Source organism: Salmo trutta, chromosome 38 (genome assembly GCF_901001165.1).
Source record: "Salmo trutta chromosome 38, fSalTru1.1, whole genome shotgun sequence".
NCBI classification, from domain to species: domain Eukaryota; kingdom Metazoa; phylum Chordata; class Actinopteri; order Salmoniformes; family Salmonidae; genus Salmo; species Salmo trutta.
Genome location: NC_042994.1, coordinates 17,239,735 through 17,263,452, shown reverse-complemented (window position 1 = coordinate 17,263,452; position 23,718 = coordinate 17,239,735). Strand labels below are relative to the sequence as shown.

The 23,718-nt window shown below is 45.3% G+C and overlaps 1 protein-coding gene across 2 annotated transcripts in view; it reads right to left on the bottom strand.

Annotated features, from left to right (window-relative positions):
- The window catches only part of LOC115177599 (homeobox protein Meis1), a 45,412-nt gene extending 24,523 nt beyond the window's left edge, over positions 1 to 20,889 (bottom strand). For both annotated transcript variants that reach the window (XM_029738483.1, XM_029738482.1), the window contains exons 1-8: positions 20,381 to 20,889; positions 18,783 to 19,003; positions 17,751 to 17,892; positions 17,486 to 17,536; positions 17,043 to 17,093; positions 16,316 to 16,462; positions 14,057 to 14,168; positions 9,717 to 9,868 (exon numbers count right to left, since the gene is read on the bottom strand). In XM_029738483.1, the coding sequence (XP_029594343.1) occupies positions 9,717 to 9,868; positions 14,057 to 14,168; positions 16,316 to 16,462; positions 17,043 to 17,093; positions 17,486 to 17,536; positions 17,751 to 17,892; positions 18,783 to 19,003; positions 20,381 to 20,392 (888 nt within the window). In that variant the 5' untranslated portion in view covers positions 20,393 to 20,889. The remainder of the gene's footprint in view (positions 1 to 9,716; positions 9,869 to 14,056; positions 14,169 to 16,315; positions 16,463 to 17,042; positions 17,094 to 17,485; positions 17,537 to 17,750; positions 17,893 to 18,782; positions 19,004 to 20,380) is intronic.
- Between the last annotated feature and the right edge of the window lie 2,829 nt (positions 20,890 to 23,718).

The following is a 23,718-nucleotide window of genomic DNA, read 5'->3' as shown; positions in this document are numbered from 1 at the left end:
TCTCTAGTGCACCCCCAATCAAACTAAAGCTTCCCCCGTTCACTGTGTACTGCCATCTGCCAATCTCCTCCAATGTCCTGGGTCCATCGGCCCTCTTCTCCTCACTTCATTATCTTTTCGGGACTAAACACTGCCCATTTACCTTGTCAGAGAAAAAGGCCCCAGCCAGTGATGTATGTGACCACATGCTGGATTTCTGGGGAGGTCAATAAAGGCGACCCCCGCTGGGCGCTGAGTCCCAAGCCCTGGAGGTCCCTGGGGGCCTGTCAAAAAGGTAATGGATGATGTTTTCACTGCAGGGTGAGGGACCCAGAGAAAGAGCGAAGACCATCCCCTGACACAATGGGGCGCCAGCATTGGATAAATGAACTCAGATGCCCCACAGGTCTCCTAAAAATACCCTGTTTGGCTGCCCCATCTCTCTGCTCCTCCCTTCTTTGTATGTGTCTCAAATGGTACCCTAATTCCCTACATAGTGCACTACTTTTGATCAAAGCCATATGGGCTAGTAGTGCACTATGTAGGGAATTTGATTGCTACTGACTCCAATAATCGTCTTCTCATTACTTCCAAATATTTCCCTGGAACTCAAATAACTCAAATAACTCAAATAACTCAAATGGGTATCGAGAACAAAAAGGATCTAAAAGAAAGGTTTAAAAACAGTGGCAAGAAGAACTTCAGATATTGCTACCCCAACAAAGAGGCGCATTCAGCTAAAAAGGAGGGTCATATTTTTAGTCCGAGAAGCCAAGACGTGATTATACACCATGTGTAATGTTCTTTATTCTTTAATTGGGTGGCGCCAAAGATTCTGAGTGCTTGCTTGGATAGAATTAAGGTATAATCAGGAACCGTAGGTCCCGGGACTAAATTGAATTTACAAATATGAATATGGATAGATGGATTCGTCACACGTACACGAGTGGCGCTAGTCGGGGTGGTTTGGGGGTGGGGGGGACAGTAAATACACAGTGTGTATGGGGGCAAGCTTGGGAAGTCCAGGGAATTTGGGGGGGGCAGGAGAGACCAGTCAGGCCATAGTCAATGTTTAATTTGTATTATTTCATGTCCCAGATCTAATGACATCAGGGCAAGACTGCATTATAAATGTGCCTCTGGGTAAACGGGGGAAGGGGGAACGGGGAGGGGGATGGGGTTGGCTGGCTGCCATTGGCATGGGACAGGGATTCCCAGCCAGGGTATAGGCTGCTGTGTGGCACACCATAGTTTGCCATGGGTGATTGGCACGTCAACATCCAAGGGGGCTCTGGCAATAAACAACCAATGACGAATGGGTTCAAATGACCTGTCGAACTTTGACCTTTGATGATCCCGGGGCGAGAGGGGATGAGGTCATTCCAGGGGCTTCCTGTGAAACGCTAGCCAGACTCCTCTTTTTTCTGCTTAGGAGGGCATTCCTTTTTCCAGAGGACAGGAAAGCAGGATAGAAAATGTTTCTGCATTGCATGGGTTATGTGCACTCTAAGGTTCAGGAATTAGGCCATCTCCAACCCAGTTCAAAAGTTCTCTTCACCTCTGTGTAACCAAAGCATTCCTTAATTCACAGATTTGGGTGTTTTTTAATTACAGGTAACTTGAAATGTATTCAAACCCAACTTCAATAAACAAAGTTACAGTACGCTTAGCGACCCAGTACAACTTCTTTGCCACCTGTTTCTGCTCAGGTTTGGGTAGAATGTGCTTTCAGGGTTGGTGCACGCATTATTGTTACAGCACATCTGTGAGCAAGAGGGTGGCAAATTAGCCTCTAATTGCATTAACAGGGATTATGCCTTCCACTTGGTTTTTGCTTTTTACATTAAACACTTTGTAAAAAGAGAAGCGAAAACATGTGAAGAAAACAGCACGTTCTGCTGTGGTTTCTCTTTTACAAGCTGTGGCTCCCCTCTCACTCGCAGGCTTAAATATTCTGTGCCCAACTAAGAGAAGAAAAAAATCTCAAATGGAAAAAAACAAATTCTTCATAAAAAATGAGGGAGGAAACTTGCTAACTTCTCCCTCACTCCTCACCCCGCCTCCTATCCCCCTCACCGTGGTAACGACACGCCAAATCCCAGTGGATCCTCCCACAATTTAGTGGGCATGGCAACAATCTGAACGCCTGGGTTTCGTCCCATTACCCTATCACATAATTACCTTTTCTTTGGGGAGCCCCGTATGCAGAAAAAAAGCAGAGGGGGCAGTTTCCTAAATGGCACCATATTCCCTACATAGTGCACTACTTTTGATCAGAGCTCTATGGGCCCTGGTTATAGGTAGCACACTGTATAGGGAATGGGGTGCCATTTGGGATGCAGTCAGGGTCTCCTTTGGGCTTTTCGGGGCAACGGCTTTCGTTTACCACAAATTTCTTGATCAATTAAAAAGGAAAATACCATTTGTGTGAGTGGGTAAAGAGAGGGAGTGGAGGAGGAGATGGGGGGATGAAAAGAGGAAGAAAAGGCCTGTGGTTCCCTGCTGGAGGGGCAAGAGTGCTGCCCCATTTCTCACCAGGATTCCTGGTACACACACACACACACACACGCACACACACATCCGCAGCCAGCTTGCTAGACCACATGCATGAACCTTTACCAAGTCCCTGAGAATCGATGCAGTGTAAATGGAAGATACTGTGCTCATAGTTCTAAATACCACTTAACTGACAATGCACACAAACACACACACACACACACAAACATTTTACTCCCCAGAGAACCTGGGAATGTCTATGGTCAACTCTCTGTCCCTACCTCTCTTCCTCCCTCTCTCTCTCTACCTGGGTTATCTCTCCTCCCTCTCTCCTACATCCCATCTGCTGCAGGCTGCAGCCCCCCAGGTTCAGTGGTAGGTCCTGGCAGCCACCTTGACTCCCATCGAGACATCCTGATTTAGCCTCTCCTTGTATGGAGCCTGGACAGAAAAAGGGGGGAAAATGCCTACATAGCAAAATCCTCTCAGTGTTTCTCTCTCAGTGCCTGCTGGCCAATTGACTAGCTTGTTAACTTTGGCCAAAGCTATAAATCAGATATGTCTATGTCTGTCAGATATGTCTCCCTTTAACAGTCTGTATCCGTGAGGCTATGGACACAGATAATATTGTCTCCCTTTTTACTGCTACTTCATTCTAGCTCTCACTCACATCGATAGCCATGAAGTGCTTTGAAAGGCTGGTCATGGCTCACATCAACAGCATCCTCCCGGATACCCTAGACCCACTCCAATTCGCATACTGCTCCAACGGATCCACAGATGACGCAATCTCAATTGCACTCCACACTGCCCTTTCCCACCAGGACAAAAGGAACACCTATGTGAGAATGCTGTTCATTGACTACAGCTCAGCGTTCAACACCATAGTTGCCCACGAAGCTCATCACTAAGCAAAGGACCCTGGAACTAAACACCTTACTCTGCAACTGGATCCTGGACTTTCTGACCGGCCGCCCCCAGGTGATAAGGGTAGGCAACAACACCTCCGCCACGCTGATCCTCAACACTGGGGCCCCTCAGGGGTGTGTACTTAGTCCCCTCCTGTACTCCCTGCGTGGCCAAACACGACTCCAACACTATCATTAAGTTTGCTGATGACACAACAGTGGTAGGCCTGATCACAGACAATAATGAGACAGCCTATAGGGAGGAGGTCAGAGAACTGGCTGTGTGGTGCCAGGACAACAACCTCTCCCTCAATTTGAGCAAGACAAAGGAGCTGATCGTGGACTACAGGAAAAGGCGGGCCGAACAGGCCCCCATTAACATCAACAGGGAGCGGGTTGGGAGTTTCAAGTTCCTTGGTGTCCACATCACCAACAAACTATCATGGTCCAAACACACCAAGACAGTCGTGAAGAGGGCACGACAAAACCTTTTCCCCCTCAGGAGACTGAAAAGACTTGGCATGGGTCCCCAGATCCTCAAAAAGTTCTACAGCTGCATCGCTGAGAGCATCCTGACCAGTTGCATCACCACCTGGTATGGCAACTGCTCGGTACAGCTTCTACCCTCAAGCCATAAGACTGCTGAACAATTAATCAAATGGCCACTGGACTATTACATTGACCCCCCCCCCCATTTGTTTTGTACACTGCTGCTACTTGCTGTTTATTATCTATGCATAGTCACTTCACCCCTACCTACATGTACAAATTACCTCAACTAACCTGTACCCCCGCACACTGACTTGGTATTGGTACTGTCACGACTTCCGCCGAAGTCGGGTCCTCTCCTTGTTCGGGCGGCGCTCGGTGGTCGGCGTCGCCGGTCTTCTAGCCATCATTGATCCACTTTTCATTTTCCATGTGTTTTGTCTTGTCATTCCTCACACCTGGTTTCAATTCCCTCAATCACCTGTTGTGTATTTAACCCTCTGTTCCCCCCCATGTCTTTGTGTGGGATTGTTTATTGTAAGTGCTTGTTCACGTGTTGATTGGTGCGCGATGGGTTTTTGTTCCCATATCTTGGGTTTTTGCTATTAAACTGCTCCGGCTATTACCAAGTTCTGCTCTCCTGCATCTGACTTCCCTGCCACCGGTCACACACCCCTTACAGAATCCCACACCACTATATGGAGTCAGCAGGAGCAGGTGCCCCTGGAATAGGGGTGGAGGAGCGCGTCCGGGAGCATGCGGCGATGCTCCACCATCTCGGCGCCGCCATGGACCACGTTGTCAAAACTATGGACCGCTGGGAGAGACAGGGAGTTCCTCCAGTGCCTCCACCAGCACAACCAGGGTCTCCACTACTCGCCCCCCCTTCACCCGGTCCCAGTGGGATTCCTCTCGCCCTTCCCCAGGAGTATGACAGGACGGCTGCACGCTGCCAGGGTTTCCTGTTACAGCTCGACCTCTACCTGGCAACCGTCCACCCGGCTCCTTCAGGTCGTGAGAAGGTGTCCGCCCTCGTCTCGTGCCTCTCTGGGAAAGCCTTGGAGTGGGCCAACGCCATGTGGGGTGAAGGAGATGCGGCGCTGGACCATTTTGAGGATTTCACCCACCGCTTCCGGGCAGTCTTCGACCATCTACCCGAGGGTAGAGCGGCGGATGAACGTCTTTTCCATCTGAGGCAGGGGATGAGGAGCGCCCAGTAGATTACCTTGGATTTTCGGACCCTGGCCGCCGGCGCGGGATGGAACGATAGGGCCCTGATCGACCACTATCGCGGCAGTTTGCGCGAGGACCTCCTTCGGGAGTTGGCCTGCAGTGACACCACCCTTTACTTTCGACCAGCTGGTGGACCTGTACATTCGGCTGGATAACCTGCTGGCCACCCGCGGACGTCCAGATCGGGTTCTATCAATTCCATCCCCAGCACCGCCGCTCCGGTACCCATGGAGCTGGGAGGTGCTATGCATAGGGAGACTGGAGGAGGTTCCGGATTGTGCACCATCTGTAGCCGCAGAGGTCACACTGCCGGGTGGTGCCGGGTTGGTTCCTCTAGGGATCGAGGCAGCAGGCAGGGCACTCTGGCGTCATCCCAGGTGAGCCGGCACCCTTCTCACCCAGAGCCCTCTGTTGCACACATGTTTTTGTATGTTTCTTTCCCTGAGTTTTCTCCGCATTCCCAACATAAGGCACACGTCGATTCAGGCGCGGCTGGGAATTTATAGACAGATCGTTCGCCCTTAGTGTAGGGATCCCCATTGTTCCCGTGGCTGTGCCCTTCCCCGTTCATGCCTTAGACAGTCGACCATTAGGGTCAGGGTTGATTAGGGAGGCCACCACTCCTCTGGGTATGGTGATGCAGGGGCATCACAAGGAGAGAATTAGTCTCTTCCTCATTGACTCTCCTGCGTTTCCCGTGGTGCTAGGCCTACCCTGGTTAGCTTGTCATGACCCCACTGTTTCTTGGCAACGGAGGGCTCTCACGGGGTGGTTGCGAGAGTGCTCGGGGAGGCTTTTAGGGGTTTCCGTTGGTGCTACTACGGTGGAAAGTCCAGACCAGGTCTCCACTGTGCGCATTCCCCCTGAATATGCCGATATGGCTCTCGCCTTCTCCAAAAAGAAGGCGACTCAATTACCACCCTATCGACGGGGCGATTGTGCGATAAATCTCCTGGTAGACGCCGCACTTCCCAGGAGTCACATGTATCCCCTCTCACAGGCAGAGACGGCAGCTATGGAAACATATGTCTCCGAATCCCTGCGTCAGGGGTACATTTGGTCCTCCACTTCACCCGCCTCCTCGAGTTTCTTTTTTGTGAAGAAGAAGGAGGGAGGTCTGTGCCCGTGTATTGACTACCGAGGCCTAAATCAGATCACGGTGAGGTACAGTTACCCGCTGCCTCTTATCGCCACTGCGATTGAGTCAATGCACGGGGCGCGCTTCTTCACCAAACTAGATCTCAGGAGTGCTTACAACCTGGTGCGTATCCGGGAGGGAGACGAGTGGAAGACGGCGTTCAGTATGACCTCAGGGCATTATGAGTACCTCGTCATGTCGTACGGCTTGATGAATGCTCCATCAGTCTTCCAAGCCTTTGTAGACGAGATTTTCAGGGACCTGCACGGGCAGGGTGTAGTGGTGTATATTGATGACATTCTGATATACTCCGCTACACGAGCCGAGCATGTGTCCCTGGTGCGCAGGGTGCTTGGTCGACTGTTGGAGCATGACCTGTACATCAAGGCTGAGAAATGCCTGTTCTTCCAGCAGTCCGTCTCCTTCCTAGGGTACCACATTTCCACCTCGGGGGTGGAGATGGAGAGTGGCCGCATTTCAGCCGTGCGTAATTGGCCGACTCCCACCACGGTAAAGGAAGTGCAGCGGTTCCTAGGGTTTGCCAATTACTACCGGAGGTTTATCCGGGGTTTTGGTCAGGTAGCGGCTCCCATTACCTCACTGCTGAAGGGGGGTCCGGTGCGCTTGCAGTGGTCGGCTGGGGCAGACAGGGCTTTTAGGCAACTGAAGGCTCTGTTTACCTCGGCTCCCGTGCTGGCCCATCCGGATCCCTCTTTGGCGTTCATAGTGGAGGTGGACGCGTCCGCGGCTGGGATAGGAGCCATGCTCTCTCGGCGCTCGTGTACACCACCGAAGCTCCGCCCCTGTGCCTTCTTCTCGAAGAAGCTCAGCCGGCGGAGCGAAACTATGACGTGGGGGACCGGGAGCTGTTGGCTGTCATCAAGACTCTGAAGGCGTGGAGACATTGGCTTGAGGGGGCTAAACACCCTTTTCTCATCTGGACTGACCACTGCAATCTGGAGTACATCCAGGCAGCGAGGAGACTGAACCCTCGCCAGGTAAGGTGGGTCATGTTTTTCACCCGTTTTGTTTTTTCCCTTTCCTACAGACCATGTTCCCAAAACGTGAAAGCAGACACACTGTACCGACTGTATGACACAGAGGAGCGGCCCATGGATCCCACTCCCATACTCCCGGCATCCTGCCTGGTGGCGCCGGTAGTGTGGGAGCTGGACGCGGACATTGAGCGGGCGCTACGTGCAGAGCCCGCTCCCCTCCAGTGTCCCGCTGGGCGTCTGTACGTTCTTTCTGCTGTCCGTGACCGGTTGATCTATTGGGCCCACACGTCACCCTCCTCTGGTCATCCTGGGATCGGTCGGACGGTGCGCTGTTTGGCTGGGAAGTACTGGTGGCCTACCTTGGCCAAGGACGTGAGGGTTTATGTTTCCTCCTGCTCTGTGTGCGCCCAGTGTAAGGCTCCTAGGCACCTGCCCAGAGGGAAGCTACACACCTTACCCGTTCCACAGCGGCCTTGGTCGCACCTGTCGGTGGATTTTCTTACCGACCTCCCCCCCTCACAGGGAAACACCACAATCCTGGTCTTTCTGGATTGGTTCTCTAAGTCCTGCCATCTCCTCCCTCTGCCCGGTCTCCCTACAGCCCTACAGACTGTGAAGACCTTGTTTACGCACGTCTTCCGGCGCTACGGGGTGCCTGAGGATATAGTGTCTGATCGAGGTCCCCAGTTCACTTCGAGGGTCTGGAAGGCGTTCATGGAACGTCTGGGGGTCTCGATCAGCCTTACCTCAGGGTTTCATCCCGAGAGTAATGGGCAGGTGGAGAGAGTGAACCAGGATGTGGGCAGGTTTCTGCGGTCGTATTGCCAGGATCGGCCGGGGGAGTGGGCAGCGTTCGTGCCCTGGCTCAGAACTCAGAACTCGCTCCGCCACTCGTCCACTAACTTCTCCCCATTCCAGTGCGTACTGGGGTACCAGCCGGTTCTGGCGCCTTGGCATCAGAGTCAGACCGAGGCTCCTGCGGTGGACGACTCGTTCAGGCGCGTGGAGGAGACATGGGACGCCGCCCATGTTCACCTCCAGCAGGCTGTGCTGTGCCAGAAAGCCAGCGCAGACCGTCACCGCAGTGAGGCCCCGGACCGGGTCTGGCTCTCGACCCGGAACCTGCCCCTCTGCCTGCCCTGCCGGAAGCTGGGTCCGCGGTATGTGGGGCCATTTACAGTCCTGAAGAGAGTGAACGAGGTTTGTTATAGGTTACAGCTTCCCCCTGATTACCGTATTAACCCCTCGTTCTATGTGTCTCTCCTCAGGACGGTGGTGGCTGGCCCGCTCCAGGAGTCTGAGGTGCGGGAGGTTCCTCCGAGGCGTCGGGCGAGGGCCTTCAGTACCTCGTGGAGTGGGAGGGGTACGGTCCGGAGGAGAGGTGCTGGGTTCCGGTGGAGGACGTGTTGGACCCTTCAATGCTGCGGGAGTTCCACCATCTCCGGGAGTTCCACCGTCTCGCATTCCTGGTCGTCCCCAAGGCCGGCGTCGGGGGGATACTGTCACGACTTCTGCCGAAGTCGGGTCCTCTCCTCTTGTTCGGGTGGCGCTCGGCGGTCGGCGTCACCAGTCTTCTAGCCATCATCGATCCATTTTTCATTTTCCATGTGTTTTGTCTTGTCATTCCTCACAACTGGATTCAATTCCCTCAATCACCTGTTGTGTATTTAACCCTCTGTTCCCCCCATGTCTTTGTGTGGGATTGTTTATTGTAAGTGCTTGTGCATGTGTTGATTGGTGCGTGACGGGTTTTTGTACCCATATCTTGTTATTTTTTATGCCATGGATTAAACTGCTCCGGCTATTACCAAGTTCTGCTCTCCTGCGTCTGACTTCCCTGCCACAGGTTACGCACCTCTTACAGGTACCCCCTGTATATAGCCTCGTTATTGTTATGTTATTGTTACTTTTTATAATTTTTGTATTAAATGTTTTACTTTAGTTTATTTGATTAATATTTTCTTGACTCTTCTTGAACGGCACTGTTGGTTAAGCGCTTGTAAGTAAGCCTTTCACGGTAAGGTCTACACTTGTTGTATTTGGCGCATGTGACAAATAAAGTTTGATTTGATTTGAATGTTCACCAAAGTCTTTTATCACAACTCACTTCACTCGTAGCGACTGACAGGAGAGTTAGGGAGAAGTTATCTACAAAATCATTTTCACTATAGCTTTGATATGCCTTGTCAAACAAACACACGCGTACACACCCGCATGCATGGTTCAGTTTGACAACTTCGGTGGAGTCAATTCAAAAGTCATTTCAACAGCCAAATCCTCCTAAACATGCTAGTGCAGCAGTGGAAAAGTCCCCTCCCTCATTGCTAAATTTCAGACTTGTCACAACAACCCTAAACACCCATGAAGTATAACTGAGGCTAAAGGGCATGACATGGAGCTCAAAATGGCCACCGGTATCGAGGTCCCACTGCTTGGCTTCTAAGAAGTGTAATGGTGATCCACCACTCTACTCACCGTCAAGTGCTGGAAGAGCCACGCCCTCATGATGTTGGTGGCCACCTTAGGGAAGATGCCTCGCTTCTTGTTGTGACGATCCCTCTTTTCTTTGTCAGTGTCGTCGTCGTCCCCAGTGCTGGGAGAGGCCACCCCGTTGTCCATGCAGTCACCTGTACAAACAAAGGCAACAGTTAGTGTGGGTGAGTGGTTCCATTAGGGAGCTAAGGAGGGAGGTTTGGGACATTTCGGCGCCAACCTGGCAAACGACTATCTCCTCTTGGGCAAACAGAAAACAACTGCTAGTTTAACTTCAGAAATTGTATGTTTTTTAACAAGTTTCCCCAGGTTGTGTAGGGAATAAAGACGGACCATTCTGCTACAACCTGGCAACCGACTATCTTCTCTTGGACAACAGTCAACAACTGCTCATTTTACTTCAGGAATTCTAACCTTTCAACATAGCTTCTCTGGGTTGTGGAAGGACTCATTTTATATTTTGCATGATTAGCCAGCGATCGTGCTTTCCTGGCCTTGTTTAGCTGAATGTGTTTAGTTAGTGCATTAAAAGATAAATGTTTTCAACCAAAAGGAGAGAATTCTGCTACAGCATCTTGGGCAAAAGACAGCAACTGATCATGTTTTCTTCAGAAATTCTACCCTTTTTACACAGTTTTATCACTGCTCTGAATATATTGATCAAACTGCAGGATGCCGTAATAGAGTTACTGCTACACAGTCTTTCAGAATGCGAGGACAAAGCTCTAAAGTTGAAATATGGATGGATCTGGTGAAAAATCTATTTCTCTCTACATTTCAAACGATTGACTCATCAACATCTTCATCCAGGAAACCTTCACATATTTATCAGAAGAGAGCGTCTGAACGAATAGGTTGAGTCTTCGATGTTCCATACAAAACACTCTCATGTACTGTACACGTGATGCACCAAACCTCCCCAGAACATATATATATATATATATATATATATATATATATATATATTGTAAAGATTTATGAATATACATCTCAGAAAGCTTTTAAGCCAGGAGTTGAACTCTCTGACTCACTGTACTGTGGGGTTGAACTCTCTGACTCACTGTACTGTGGGGTTGATATGACCCACCCAGAGCACCATCTATCCACCCCCAAAATCCATACAGTACTTCTCCGAGATATCACAGACCCAGGGTGCGTCCCAAATGGCACCCTATTCCCTACATAGTGCACTACTTTTTGACCAGGGTCCATAGTGCTGCACTATGTAAGGAATAGGATGCCATTTGGGACACAAACACAGTCCAAAACCAGCCAATGATTTAATACCCAGTTTGTTCCTCTCGCTGTTTTTTCTGCTAAAGTTCGCCTCTTATGTTTACTTAGCTCCCATCTGGCCGAGGGAGCTACACTGCTGGCCCTGGGTTTATAATCCAAGATGTCTCATTGGAAGTGAATACTCCTTCGATCTAGCCTGCTCGCAGATCGGTTTGTGCTGCCTTGCCAACTCCTATGGTCATTGTTTGGGGCACACCGAGGACTTTGCTAAAGATGAACTGGATGAAATGCTGGACTGAAGGTAGCCTGGCCCTGGATCTCTCTGTACTGTCTTGCCAACTCCTATGATAGAGTTGGCAAGACAGCACAACATATCTGGGACCAGGCTTCCTTCGATCCAACATTAAGTCCATTTCATCTTTAGCAAAGCCCCCACTAACTGCTAACCTCTCCACCAAATGCAATTACAAATCATGCAGTATTTTTGTCAAGTGCCATGTAATGAGGTTAATTTTATTTAATTTCCCCCCCATTTTAACAGCAACAGGCAAGGTTAGAGACAGTCAGTTAAAGCCGAGCAGAGCAGGCATGTGGCAGCAACTACCGACCACATTAGTATAATATCAGTGGTGACTTCACTAGCTTGTAGGTTGACTTCGCTTAGGCTTCTCCTGCCATTACCTCCGCCGCCAAAACAGAGGTGAGATTCTACTGGGACCGACAAGAGTCTGAGAAGGTGGAAATAATCATAAAAATTATGCTGAAGTCCATAAACAAGCTCTCGGCCTCATTAGGGGGACGACGGCGGGCTCCCTCAGGCTGATTTACACTCCGCACTGCGCCGTGTTGCGGCAGCGTTCTCTAGCCCAACGCCACGAGGAGAGATATGCCGCCGCTGGGGTGACTTTGGGCCCAACCTGCTAATGGTTTGTGACAGCTCCGAGCTTCACAGCGACAACTTGTGTACCGGGTAGAGACGGAGACGGGGACGGGGGACACATGCTCTACAGTGACTAGAGCTGCACATGTCAAATCCTCCTCTTCTACATCCAGCTATGTGTGACTGTGAAGGGGGGGTTGTGTTAAAAGACGAAGGAAGGAGCAAAGCGATGCAGTGACTTGGGGAGGTCCGGAGAAAGTGGTAGTGGCAAGGGAAGTCGCTGCTACACTTTGCTTTCCTGTCTGGCATCCAGTGGAGGAGTGAGGCCATACAAAGGAATTTGTTGCCCCGAAAAAAAACTCTGAACATGAAGTCAGCTCAGCTGTGGTTATGTAGCCTTGACCATGCCCACGCCAAACCAAAGGATTCATTGCTCACCCTCGCTCTCTTTCCCTCTCTCTCCCTCTTCTTTCTTTTATTCCCTTTGCCCTCATTCCATTCCCACCTTTTTTTCTTCTACCGTTCAATATCGCTGCTTGCTCCTTTCTCTTCCAGCATCAAGATTAAGAGGCACAAAAATCCACTTGCACTTTTCACGCAAACATTATAAGTCAAGCTGTCAAAGCTCGGCGCTCGCAGCAGCTGCTGGCCTGCTCAATTGCTGAGATTTCAGAAGTGTTTGCACAACATGTTATTGGCCATGGTCTGGTGCAAGGGGCCTGGGAGGAGAGAGGACCTTTTATTTTGCACCAGGCTTCCACCATTGGTAATTTCTTGCAAGACGCACTTCTCTATAGAAGCAAGGTAGCCACGTGACCATTGTCGGCCAATCCAAGGGTCTGTGACTGCAAGTTCAAATGAACAGAAGCTAAATGTTTGACCAAACTGCAGACATCCCCATAGCGACGAACTAAGTCGTTGAAACTGTTTGCCTTCTTTGGGACATTATTTACCAGCTTTCCCTTTGTTTTCCTTCTTCCTCCTCTTTTTCCCAGCAATGACACCTCCCCTCCCTACAGGTGAAAGATAGTTTTTCTTTCAGTTAAAGTGGGAGATAACAAATCTCTCCTCAGGTATGTATCAGGTTTTTCCTGAAAAGTCAGACAACCATGACTATCCAATGGTAGTTTCTCTGGTCCTCTAGGACTATCTACGCGATGCAAGGAACCAGTGTTACGGTACCACTGGCCTACATACCCCAATATGGATCAACCAAGAATCCACTTTCCAACAGAGGCTCAACCAATACGTTTCTGTCAAATACTTCCCTTGAAGGAGCCACAATTTCCCAACCATCCAAATAGGGAATAAAAAGGACATTAGGGGTGTTTGGGTTCTGGGCCTTGTGTTCTGGGCCTTGTGTTCTGGGCCTTGTGTTCTGGCTGTGTGACTGTATTTGTGTTTGGGAGTTAAAACACACAGATGTCCCCGAAGCAGTCCACCCGTGGCGGTGCTAAACTGAAAATGTATTCGGGAGATAACAAAACCCCTGAACGCTTGTTGCACTTGGCACACAAACAGCACTTTGCAAATGGCCCTGGTAATAGGTGATACACATCTGACTGAAACTATTTGGAGAGTGTGGTGGGAGTCCACAAACCCAGAGCCCCGCTCATAAAGACGGCCAATAGCAGAGGAGAGAGAGTCCCTTTTAGTCTTCTTCTCTATCTCAACCATCAGGAGCTAGCCTAGCATTTAATGTGTGTGTGTGTGTGTGTGTGTGTGTGTTGCTCTCTGTTATTACTCTTTCCCCATGTCCAAATAAAAGAGGCGCAGAGGCTGGTATATAAATCGTCGCTCAGTCGACAAGAACATAATGCGCCCTTTCTTCCAGATCCAGTCCCAGGCTGAGCTCAGCATTCACATTTTTCTGTCAACCCTCATCATTCACTCTCTCTTTCTCTGTGCTGTCTCTCTTTCTTTTCAACATTACATCCAATCCAAACTCGACAACACGTGACACTCACGCATTGGCTTGACATGGGATCAGTCCCAACACTGTCTCACTAATCTGAAAGTACTTGATAGGCGAATGAGATAATCGTGGACACCTTTCTAGTATTTCTACCTGTAAGTGAATCTGATCTGTCCCAAAACTCTAAAATAGCTTCCTCGTTCCTCCCACTGACATGAAAGTATACTTGAAAGACACAAGCAATAATGATGGACACCTATCCTGTTATCTTACCTATCAGTGAATCCTTACCTTCTTCACTGTTGTTGTCCCCACTGTGTGACGTGTGTCCCCCACTGGAGGGCCCGGGCGTCCCCGCCGAGCGAACTGATGCCGTGTCATCGTGGTCTCTGCTCCACGAGATCTGATTGGATGACATGACACCAACAATCAGCCAAGAAACTACAGTATGAATACGATTTACCACAGAGAGCGCGTCAATGGTCTATGCGTCATATAGAAACCAAGAGCTTTAAGAGGAGTTAGTCATAAAGAATAATCCGACTGATTAAAAGAGATGTGGATGGAGACCCAAGGTATGTTGGCACGAAAGCCGCATTCTTAATTTCCTTACATATATCCATATCATATGCAGTACATATCATGTGGGGGGGAAAGGAGAAATACTGTAGCCTGTAGTCATTCCAAACACAACGGCCAAACGGCCCTGTACACACTGGCTAGCTACTCCCCTCAGTTGGCGCCGCATCGTGGCTAACTCAATGCTAACTCCAGGTCAGAATGCAAACCCTATTATTCATAATTGTTTTTGACCAGCAAATGAATAATAATAACTCCTCTTTGGGAAGGAAAAAAAAAGAAAAATATATATCATGTATTACACTGCATACCAAGAGAATGCCGTCAGGCTGTGGTAATCTAGAACATATGCTCAGAACACAAATGGTTAAAGCAGCAATGGCCAACTCCAACAAGAGGAGCTCCCAACAAAACGAGCAAGGGGGATAGAAGAGGGGGAGTGAGTACCGGACTGAAGAGATTGGTTCAATCAGAATGGAACCGCTCCTGAGAGACCGAGGGTGGCAAGTACCGAGACACACACACACATGCACCGCCACCACCTCCCACTATTCACCCATAACCAGTGTTAGGTACTCCCTATGCAGCCCCACTTGAGAAGAGAAACTAAGTGTGGGATTAAGTGTGAAAATGGTACACTATTGGGCTAGAGGTGAGGGGACAAAGTGCCTGTAAGGTAGGGTGGGTGTCGGGCGGGTGCTTTACCATGTATGGACTTACGGGTGGGAGAGTAAAGGCTGGTGGGACTGGTTATTGGGTTGACCTCCACATCCAGGGGCTACACTTTAGTGTGCTGCTTCATAATATATGCCATTCAGCAGACACTTTTATCCAAAGCGACTTACATGTTAGTATATGTAACCCCAGCGGGAATCGAGCCTACGACAGGCTTTGCTAGCGCCACACTCTTACCAACTGAGCCACACAATTTGTTAAATCAAAAAGCATAAATCAAGAGTGCTTATAAGACTCAGGGGAACTGCGCTCATCATTGATCATGTTGTTTGATCGATAATAATAAAAACACTCTGGCAGGTGACAGCACAATGAAAGACGACCGTCAAAGTGCAAATCAGCAGATGTGATAGAAGTACTACTGGAGGGAAATGAGAGGACTGAAGGGGATACATGTTCATTAGTGGATATATAGTAGTTTGATTCACACTAGAATACAGCATAGACTTGGATAGAGGATTATTTTATAATACAAGAGCTTGGAACCCTGTAGTACAGTGAATGGGACACTCAGAAGATCGCAACAACATCCTCGTTGCTTTGGTAAATAAAGGGTTAAATGGTTAACAAGTTGCTGTGTGGCTGACATGGCACTCGGAGGAAGGGATTCCATATTCTTAAAGCCTTGCTCAAAGAGTGGCTGCAACGTGACTTCAAAACTGGCTTGGTTGCATTCACACAAAAAAAGGAGCAGACTTGACCCTTCACCTCTTGTCCCTTTTTTGATCCATGGCATCTTTTTCAAGCACGTGCAGCACAACGAACATAATTAACACATAAAAACACCATAAAATAGCATAATAACAATTAAAATGTTTCCCATAGTCCCCCAAAGCACTTATTCAAGAAGTTATATAATAAAAACCAAGCAACTGTTTACTGGGATCCTTACTTCAAACAAGTTTTTCCCAAAACATATTAATGGTCATATCCCGAAAAAAGATGAAACCCATTTATTATGCTTTGAAGTTAAATGGAATAGAAACTTTGTTCTCATGGTCATTTTGTCAAATGTTAGGCCTACATTTGATATTTGATTTATTTTAAAGTCACTTATTAATCTATATCACTAAGAGGAGGCCAACAATTTCCTAAATTATATTTTTTTCCATAGGCCTATCTATTGATCTAGACAGCATAAAACGCGTGAGAAGTGTTCTCTGTATAGGCCTACAATTCAAATGCACTTAATAGACGACACTTGTATTAATATGCACGTAATAGGCAAGAGCTTACCTGATCAAGAGGCCCAGACGATCTTGTAAAATCTTCACTGTCAGATTTATTTCCACCGTCCCTGTCGTCTATGACCAAATCAATGGGCATTTTTCCTTTCAAGCAGCTGATGTATCGATGACAGAAATTATCGCATAGCTCGTGTACCTGTAAACACAGAGGACAACCAAACATGTATCAAAACTGAGTGAACACTATACCATATGGGAAAGCCCTAAAAAATAAAACGTAGATGGTGGCAATAAATGGTATTATAAAGAATAGCCTATCCCTGGCCTTGTGACAGGCCTAAGATACTATTCAAGCACATTGGTTTCAAAAATAGCAGAACTACATTACATTACATACATTTTACATTACTTGTAGAAAAACGACTGATTCTTTTATTTTTCTTATTTTTTTATATATAATTGAGCGAGAACTGTAGGCTACTTTAGTAACTTGTTCTCCTCACTAATGAAAGTTGCAATACAGGCCTAACATGAGCAATATGGCGACTAGTATATAAACGCCCTCGCCTAATATTCTGCAAGCGCATCCATCAATGACAGCATGATCAACTCCATAACATCAACATTTACTTGGGCAACCACTATTACACCTCTACTACGGAGTTATAGCCTAATCCTACGCATCATCGCAATCGATGGTGATAAAATATCCGTTTTTTTTACAGCACCAGGCCTATCAGTCACACCGTGCATGAGATGGTTATGAGTAAATATACCTTCTCCAGCTCGAGCAGATGAAACCGTAATACTTGAATTGCTTGTATCATCTAGAAGGAAAAAGTTTGCATTAAAACATTTGTATTCACATTTTGGAGCATTACATTATTATTATCATTACGTGTGTGTGTGTGTGTGTGTGTGTGTGTGTGTGTGTGTGTGTGTGTGTGTGTGTGTGTGTGTGCGTGCGTGCGTCTGTGTGTGTGATCATTGGGATTAAAATAATTAGCATGAAAGCAAACAAACTTTATGACAAGAAAATCGTTTTGCCAGATTACGATTACTCAAACGTGTATCTGTTATGACACCATTAATAACAAGGACTGTGATGAAGTTAAGTTCACACTAAAGTGTTGGCTACTGTAAACAATGAATGAATGTATTCATAGGCCAGCTGTTCGATACTGTTCTTGTGAATGGCCTAAAGCAAGTGAGTTCTTACCAAATTATCAATTTCTGGATTTGATGAAAATATAGGCTTCTCTGATCGAATCTGAAACAAAAGAGTTAAAGTTCACTGTTCACTGAGTGTCATAAATCATTCATAACCATTGTGTTCACGTGCATGGGACAGCTTGTCGCTTACAAAGTTTCCACAATGCAGAATTACAAAACATCTATATATGCACAACTGTTATTTACCCTAAATTATACGAATTTGAACGAATTTGAACTTCCAACAAAACAAGTAAATAGATATGGCCAACCTGTTTTGAAAATACTGCTATATCCTCATTAAAAGACTCGGAGGAACACACGTCGCCTCCAGCGACCCCAGTTTCTCTCGGCGTGCAAGTTGCTAATTCACATTTTTCAAAAATCAGAGCTAGAAGTGGGAAAAGGGGGTGCCTAAAAGGAAGAGAGAGGACATTAACACTGTATGCCGCCTTGGAAAGTTTGCGAGTCGGTATAGGCCCAAACTAAGAAAGTAGGTTACATCGACTTTCACTCACATTGCCTACTGTTTTCAGTTGTAAGTTGAATAAATATTGCACTAATAAAACATTCAGAAATGTAACAGCACAATAATTACATAAAAGTTGTCCTAGTCTTACTGCATGAAATTAGTTGGCCATATAGGCATAACTGGTCGTATGGCAACCTCAGCCCTTGAGTGCCTTATTTAGAACACGATTCAACATTTTAGGACAACGAAATAACACCATATTCTTCAGTGAGATTAACTCAGGCAAAAAAATTACATTATGAACTTTTCAATAGAGTTTAAGAATATTAAACTTGGCCTGAAAATAGGTTTATATTATGGCACACAAATATAAACAACACTGCCTATACATTTTTTGAAGTATAGGCAGGGTAGTTTGAGAATGTGTTTAATGTACAATTTTTAATTCTGAGAGTTGGATTTACAAACATTTATGGAGTTAGGTTATATAAGTCGACCGCTGGCTCGTGCTAAACAATAGGCTACATCCAAATCATTAATTTTGTGAATGCAAAATAACATTATATTTAGACTTGAAGCCAAATGCAAACATAGCCTATGCATCTTTTTCGAAAATGCAGGGGACAATGTCATAATTTAACATTTCAAAACAGATATACAAAGTTTAAACAAGCCTATATAGCACCATGCGTAATGACCGAACACAGAAGAGGTTATAATTAGCGAGAATTTCCCAAAGCCTCCCTCTCTCTTAAACTTCCATCGCTCCCATTTGTGGTGCTTGATATCCCCAATGGCTATACACTTTATGTTGGCAGTAAAATAAACGTACCCGTAAATGGCATCTTTGTCTCTTTTTATAGCGTCGTTGACGGAGGAGCCCATACTGGGCGGTATGGCACTGGCGTGTGTTGAGTGCGGGTACTGGTGCGAGTGGAACTGGGGCCCGTGGTTCAGGTGAACCGCCTGCATGGAGCGCGCTGCATGAGGGTCCCCATACATCGTCGAGGGCAGCCCTACTCCGTCCATTCCATAGTGGGGAAGGTCTTCATACTGTCAAAGGTGAAAGATAAGAGAATATTCTAAAAGAATAACCAATGTCACTGTTGTGCTACCTCTCCTGATTTTGAATGAAGGCCTGTGTTGATAATAGCTATACTAAATGTAATAATGTAATAATACTGACAATAAAAACGAATTATAAAGACTAATAACAAGAAAAATCTATTAACAACAATAGTAAAATAGCTTAACTGATGTTGTTGGCAGTCTATACTAATCATAGCAAATAGGTCCAGGCCTACTAAATTAGTATAGAAAATACGTGCTAATGTATATGATGCTAATAGTAGCCTATCGTATGTTTAGTGGTAGGAATAATATTAGAGGCAATAAAAGCCTATGTTGTTCATCTAATTAAATATCAATGGAAAATGGTCATTGTTTGTGGATTAGTGTTGAATCATTAATATGTTAAAACCTTGTGAAAAAGCAGTTCACTTGTATGTGTCTAAGACTTTCAAACGGTTTTGGTATGCTTAATTCTTTCAGGCGATTAGAACTACAGGGTCTTGTTTAGACAAAACAATCTCACAAATGTCTACACTTTTCATTCTGTATTCTTGCTGATATTTCAAAGAAATCAAATATTGTTCTGTTTATCTTGACAAAACTAATAGCTTAAAGGAACTTTTAAAACGACAGATGCATTTTTAGATAGACTAATTGTTCATGCATGGCTATACGTGGCCTATCTAAACTATTACGAGTATATTTCGAGAACGTTTTGAAATAATCACATATTTTGTATTCTAAATGTTGAATTGATTTATTTGTATGTCATATATCAGATAAGAATGTATAAATATTATGAAATGTTGAAAATGACAGATATCAACAAACTAAACACAAAGCGAACATTCTTTTCACAATTCTCATATCTGTAAAGACTGAAATTGCATACACACAAAACATTTGTGAATTGTCGTCCATGTTCTTGTTACCAAACCTACATAATGTTTTTTGTACATCTTTTAAGTTGACGTGTAACAACTTGGTTATAGCCTACATTAAACACTGGTCCCCCAAAGACGGATGCTGCGTTTATGAAATGCAGAATATCAAAACACATGTCATAATAGTACAAATGAATTATGTGATGAAGTTTGCAGTCTGCAGTCTATAGCTCTTTAGACAATATGAAAATGCAATTGTTTATTCTACTCCCACACGTTAAAATGCTGAATAGTATAGGCTAGCACGTAGCAGAAGTATACTTGACAACTTATAGCTCTACCAAAGGGCTGACACAACCTCTTATTGCATAGCTGCCTGCTTGTTGTGCCATACAAATGGAGAATTGCGCACAGTAATCAGCCACGTCTCAGTTGTAGCTTTATTGCCACTGCTAAAAGTTCTGTCAATACACACCCGTTGCGCCATCGGCCTGTCACTCTAGCCGATTCCAATCAGACTCTAAACGTCTTCTACGAGGCCAGGGCTGAGGGAAAATAAACACCTAACTCCAAATGCAAGATTAAGAATATTGTGCTCGTCTCTCCAGAGAGGATGGTTGCTAGACTGTCAGCGTAAGTCCAGCAATAGATAAAAACACCACAATCCAGTATAGAGCTCCTTCGCTTTCTCCGGGAGACCGTTCATAGACAAGCGACACTAGGCTACGACTTGACGCCTGAGACTGGTGTAAAATGCCCCTTACAGAAGAAAAAAAACATTGATACTCTAGTCTCGCTCAACAAGCAAGCTGTCAATCAATATCGAGGTTGTCAAGTTGCTTAATTAATGATGACTCGTCGCGCTCTTCCCTCACTTGGAATGCTTCAGATATTCTTGTAAAGATGTTCAAAAACAGTCCCCATCGTGTCCTCGATCACTTGCAACTCCAGTGAAGGTTTTCTTTGATGCAATACCATCCAAGTGGAGATCTGAAGGAGGAGGGGTGATATTTTCTGACTTAGTTTTTCTTAAAGGAGCCGTCTGTGTGTTGGTGAATCCCGATGTGCAGTGCGAATGCCGTGCTTTGGGTCTCCAAATGCGCGCGCGTGTGTGTGTGTGTGTGTGTTGTTGCAGGGCGCATAACGCAGAGAGGGTAGCTTTGACCAATTTGTGCAAACCCGGAAGTAGTGGTGGCCATAACTGGTCACGTATTGGAATGGGCCACATCAAGTCGAGAACCAGGTGGGGGCGTTTGAGAACTGTAAAAAATAGCAGATATTCAATCGCAGATAAGGTTTGCATTATCTGGTGCTCAACTGGAAGTTTTGTTGTGGCAATAACGAGCAGGCCTTAGGTTTATTTAAAGAATACATATAAATATGAACAAAGATAGGCTACAGATAAGCAAATAACTGACCATGAATAGAAACAGCTGTCCATTTTCCCCCAAAATAAAAGTAGTCTAACAAATAATCGAATCCCTTTTTTTTTCTCAGGTTTATAATAGCACTCTAAAACATTCATTTTATTGGAGGTTGTGTGTCAGAATTTGACACTCCTTCGCAGAATTGATTGACAGACCTGTTGTCCAATATGACAGTAGAAGTGGGAAGAGATTGGGCGCAATCAAAGCGTACATCAAGCCACAGGCCTCTGTTCTCTAATACAAACATTGATGGTTTGGTGCATTGGGGACTTGGACAGTATTGTGTAATGAGAGCTTGCAAATAGATGACTAACTGTACTTGTAAGTGTCAAAAGACAGTCACTGAACTGCAGCCTATCAAGTTCAATAACTAAAGCTCCCTCGCCGACCGTGCATAAAATTACGAATTTCTTTATTCTCTGTACTTTGTAGTCTGTAAACCCTTTGACTTTGAGTAGGGAACCAACAGAGTATTAATGTTATCAGGTCAACTTTAAATGAAGATTGGAGGAGCAGTGATTTAAATATGGCATGAAAGCCATATAGAGTTCGTCCAAAGTGTTATCCAAAGACGCATAGCCGTGCCAAGATTCAAACCGGGAGGCTGGTCGGTGGTTGCCTTCAAAATACGGTAGCTTTACCCAGAGAGTGGCTACCTTGTCCATAGAAATTAATTTGGCCTTATCTCTCTCTCGAGGATATACCTATGAGTAGATGGCATCTCACCAACCTCTTAAATACTTGGAATATGTGAGGATAAGAACATATCTAATTCATTTTAAATAGTGTAAACCTCAGTGGTAGGCTATTAAAGCTGTTTTCAGATTATAACATATATTTGATGAAATGAAGCATAGCTGCAGGACGTGCAGGCAGGCAAAACCGCTTTGAAACCAAACTTTTGATTTCTTCTGTAATTGGTTGTACGAAGGAGCAATCCAATTATGTCCTTATAATGACATATATTTATTGAAGGTACTATTATTCATGTATTTTTCTGCCAATCTTAGACTAAACTCTGGAAGTTATGGAAGGACTTGAAGGAGCCTAAACCAAAAGTGTACGAAAGGTAATTAACGTTTATTGTTGTTTTGAAATCGTCAATCAATTATTATTATTATTATTTGGCATGAAATAAATGATTCAATGTGTAACGTGAATGAACGAATATCTGTGTCTATAGGCTACTTTTACAGCCTTTAGTAACACTCCTAACATGTTTTGATTTAAGATTTACTCAGACCACAATCCGCAGGGTTATTCATGTCTAGTTAAATACAGGTTAAATAAAAATATTTTTTAATAATTTAATGTCTAGGCTAACCAAAACGTGAATTGGCTCATTTGGAAGACCCACATTTGTATTGTGGTCAAGAAAAAAACATAGCTGTAGATACCGTGTAAGTTCACATCCTTTACAGTAGCTCACATTTGACCGTTTGTTTAAGAATCTATATCTCTGAATAGCTCATCAAATGTTTGTTGAACAAACTCAAATTTTCGATTGAGTGACCAGATTTTCTTTCGAAAACCATTCAAATGTTTTTACACACAGGCCAAAATGAGCTTACATTTCACAGAAAACTCAAACGTAACTTATGAAATAGCCTTTCACAGCTGAAAGTAAGTACGGGAAGAAATATTTAATAGGAACTGGTATCTTCCCCTTTCACATTACTCCATTCTTAATAATGTTATAGAAAATGTCACTGTAATCAAATTAAGCACTCTGTTACATCACAAGTCTAGCTGATTTAGGCATGCATAACCTACCATGAAATATCTTCTGCGACCAAAAGATGGGTTAACAAGTTCTCACTGTTTTTCACTGATACTGTTTGGGTATCAGTTTGTTTGGTCGCTTACTGGACCATTTGCGCCATCTAGTCTTAGGCAAGTGCAAGTTCAACTAAGATGTGTGTTGAGTTGTGGCATTTATTGTAATAGGTTTGTTATAGAGTTGTTGTAGCTACTTTGCGACGGAAAATACAAATTTCAATTTATAGAAACGTATTTTATGCAGACAAAACGTATAGCAAAATACACGTGTTACACCTGAGTTCCACAGACAGTTATGCCTACATGGAATTGCAATGGTGGAAAAAGTACCCAAATGTCATACTTGAGTAAAAGTAAAGACACCTTTAATAGGAAATGACTCAAGTAAAGTGAAAGACACCCAGTAATATTGAGTAAAAGTCTAAAAGTATTTGGTTTTAAATATACTTAAGTATCAAAACTAAATGTAATTTCAAAAATATACTAAAGTATCAAAGGTAAAAGTATAAACCATTTCAAATTCGTCAAATTAAGCAAACCAAATGGCATAATTGTTCATGTTTTTTAAATTTATGGACAGCCAGGGGCACACTCCAAAACTCAGTAG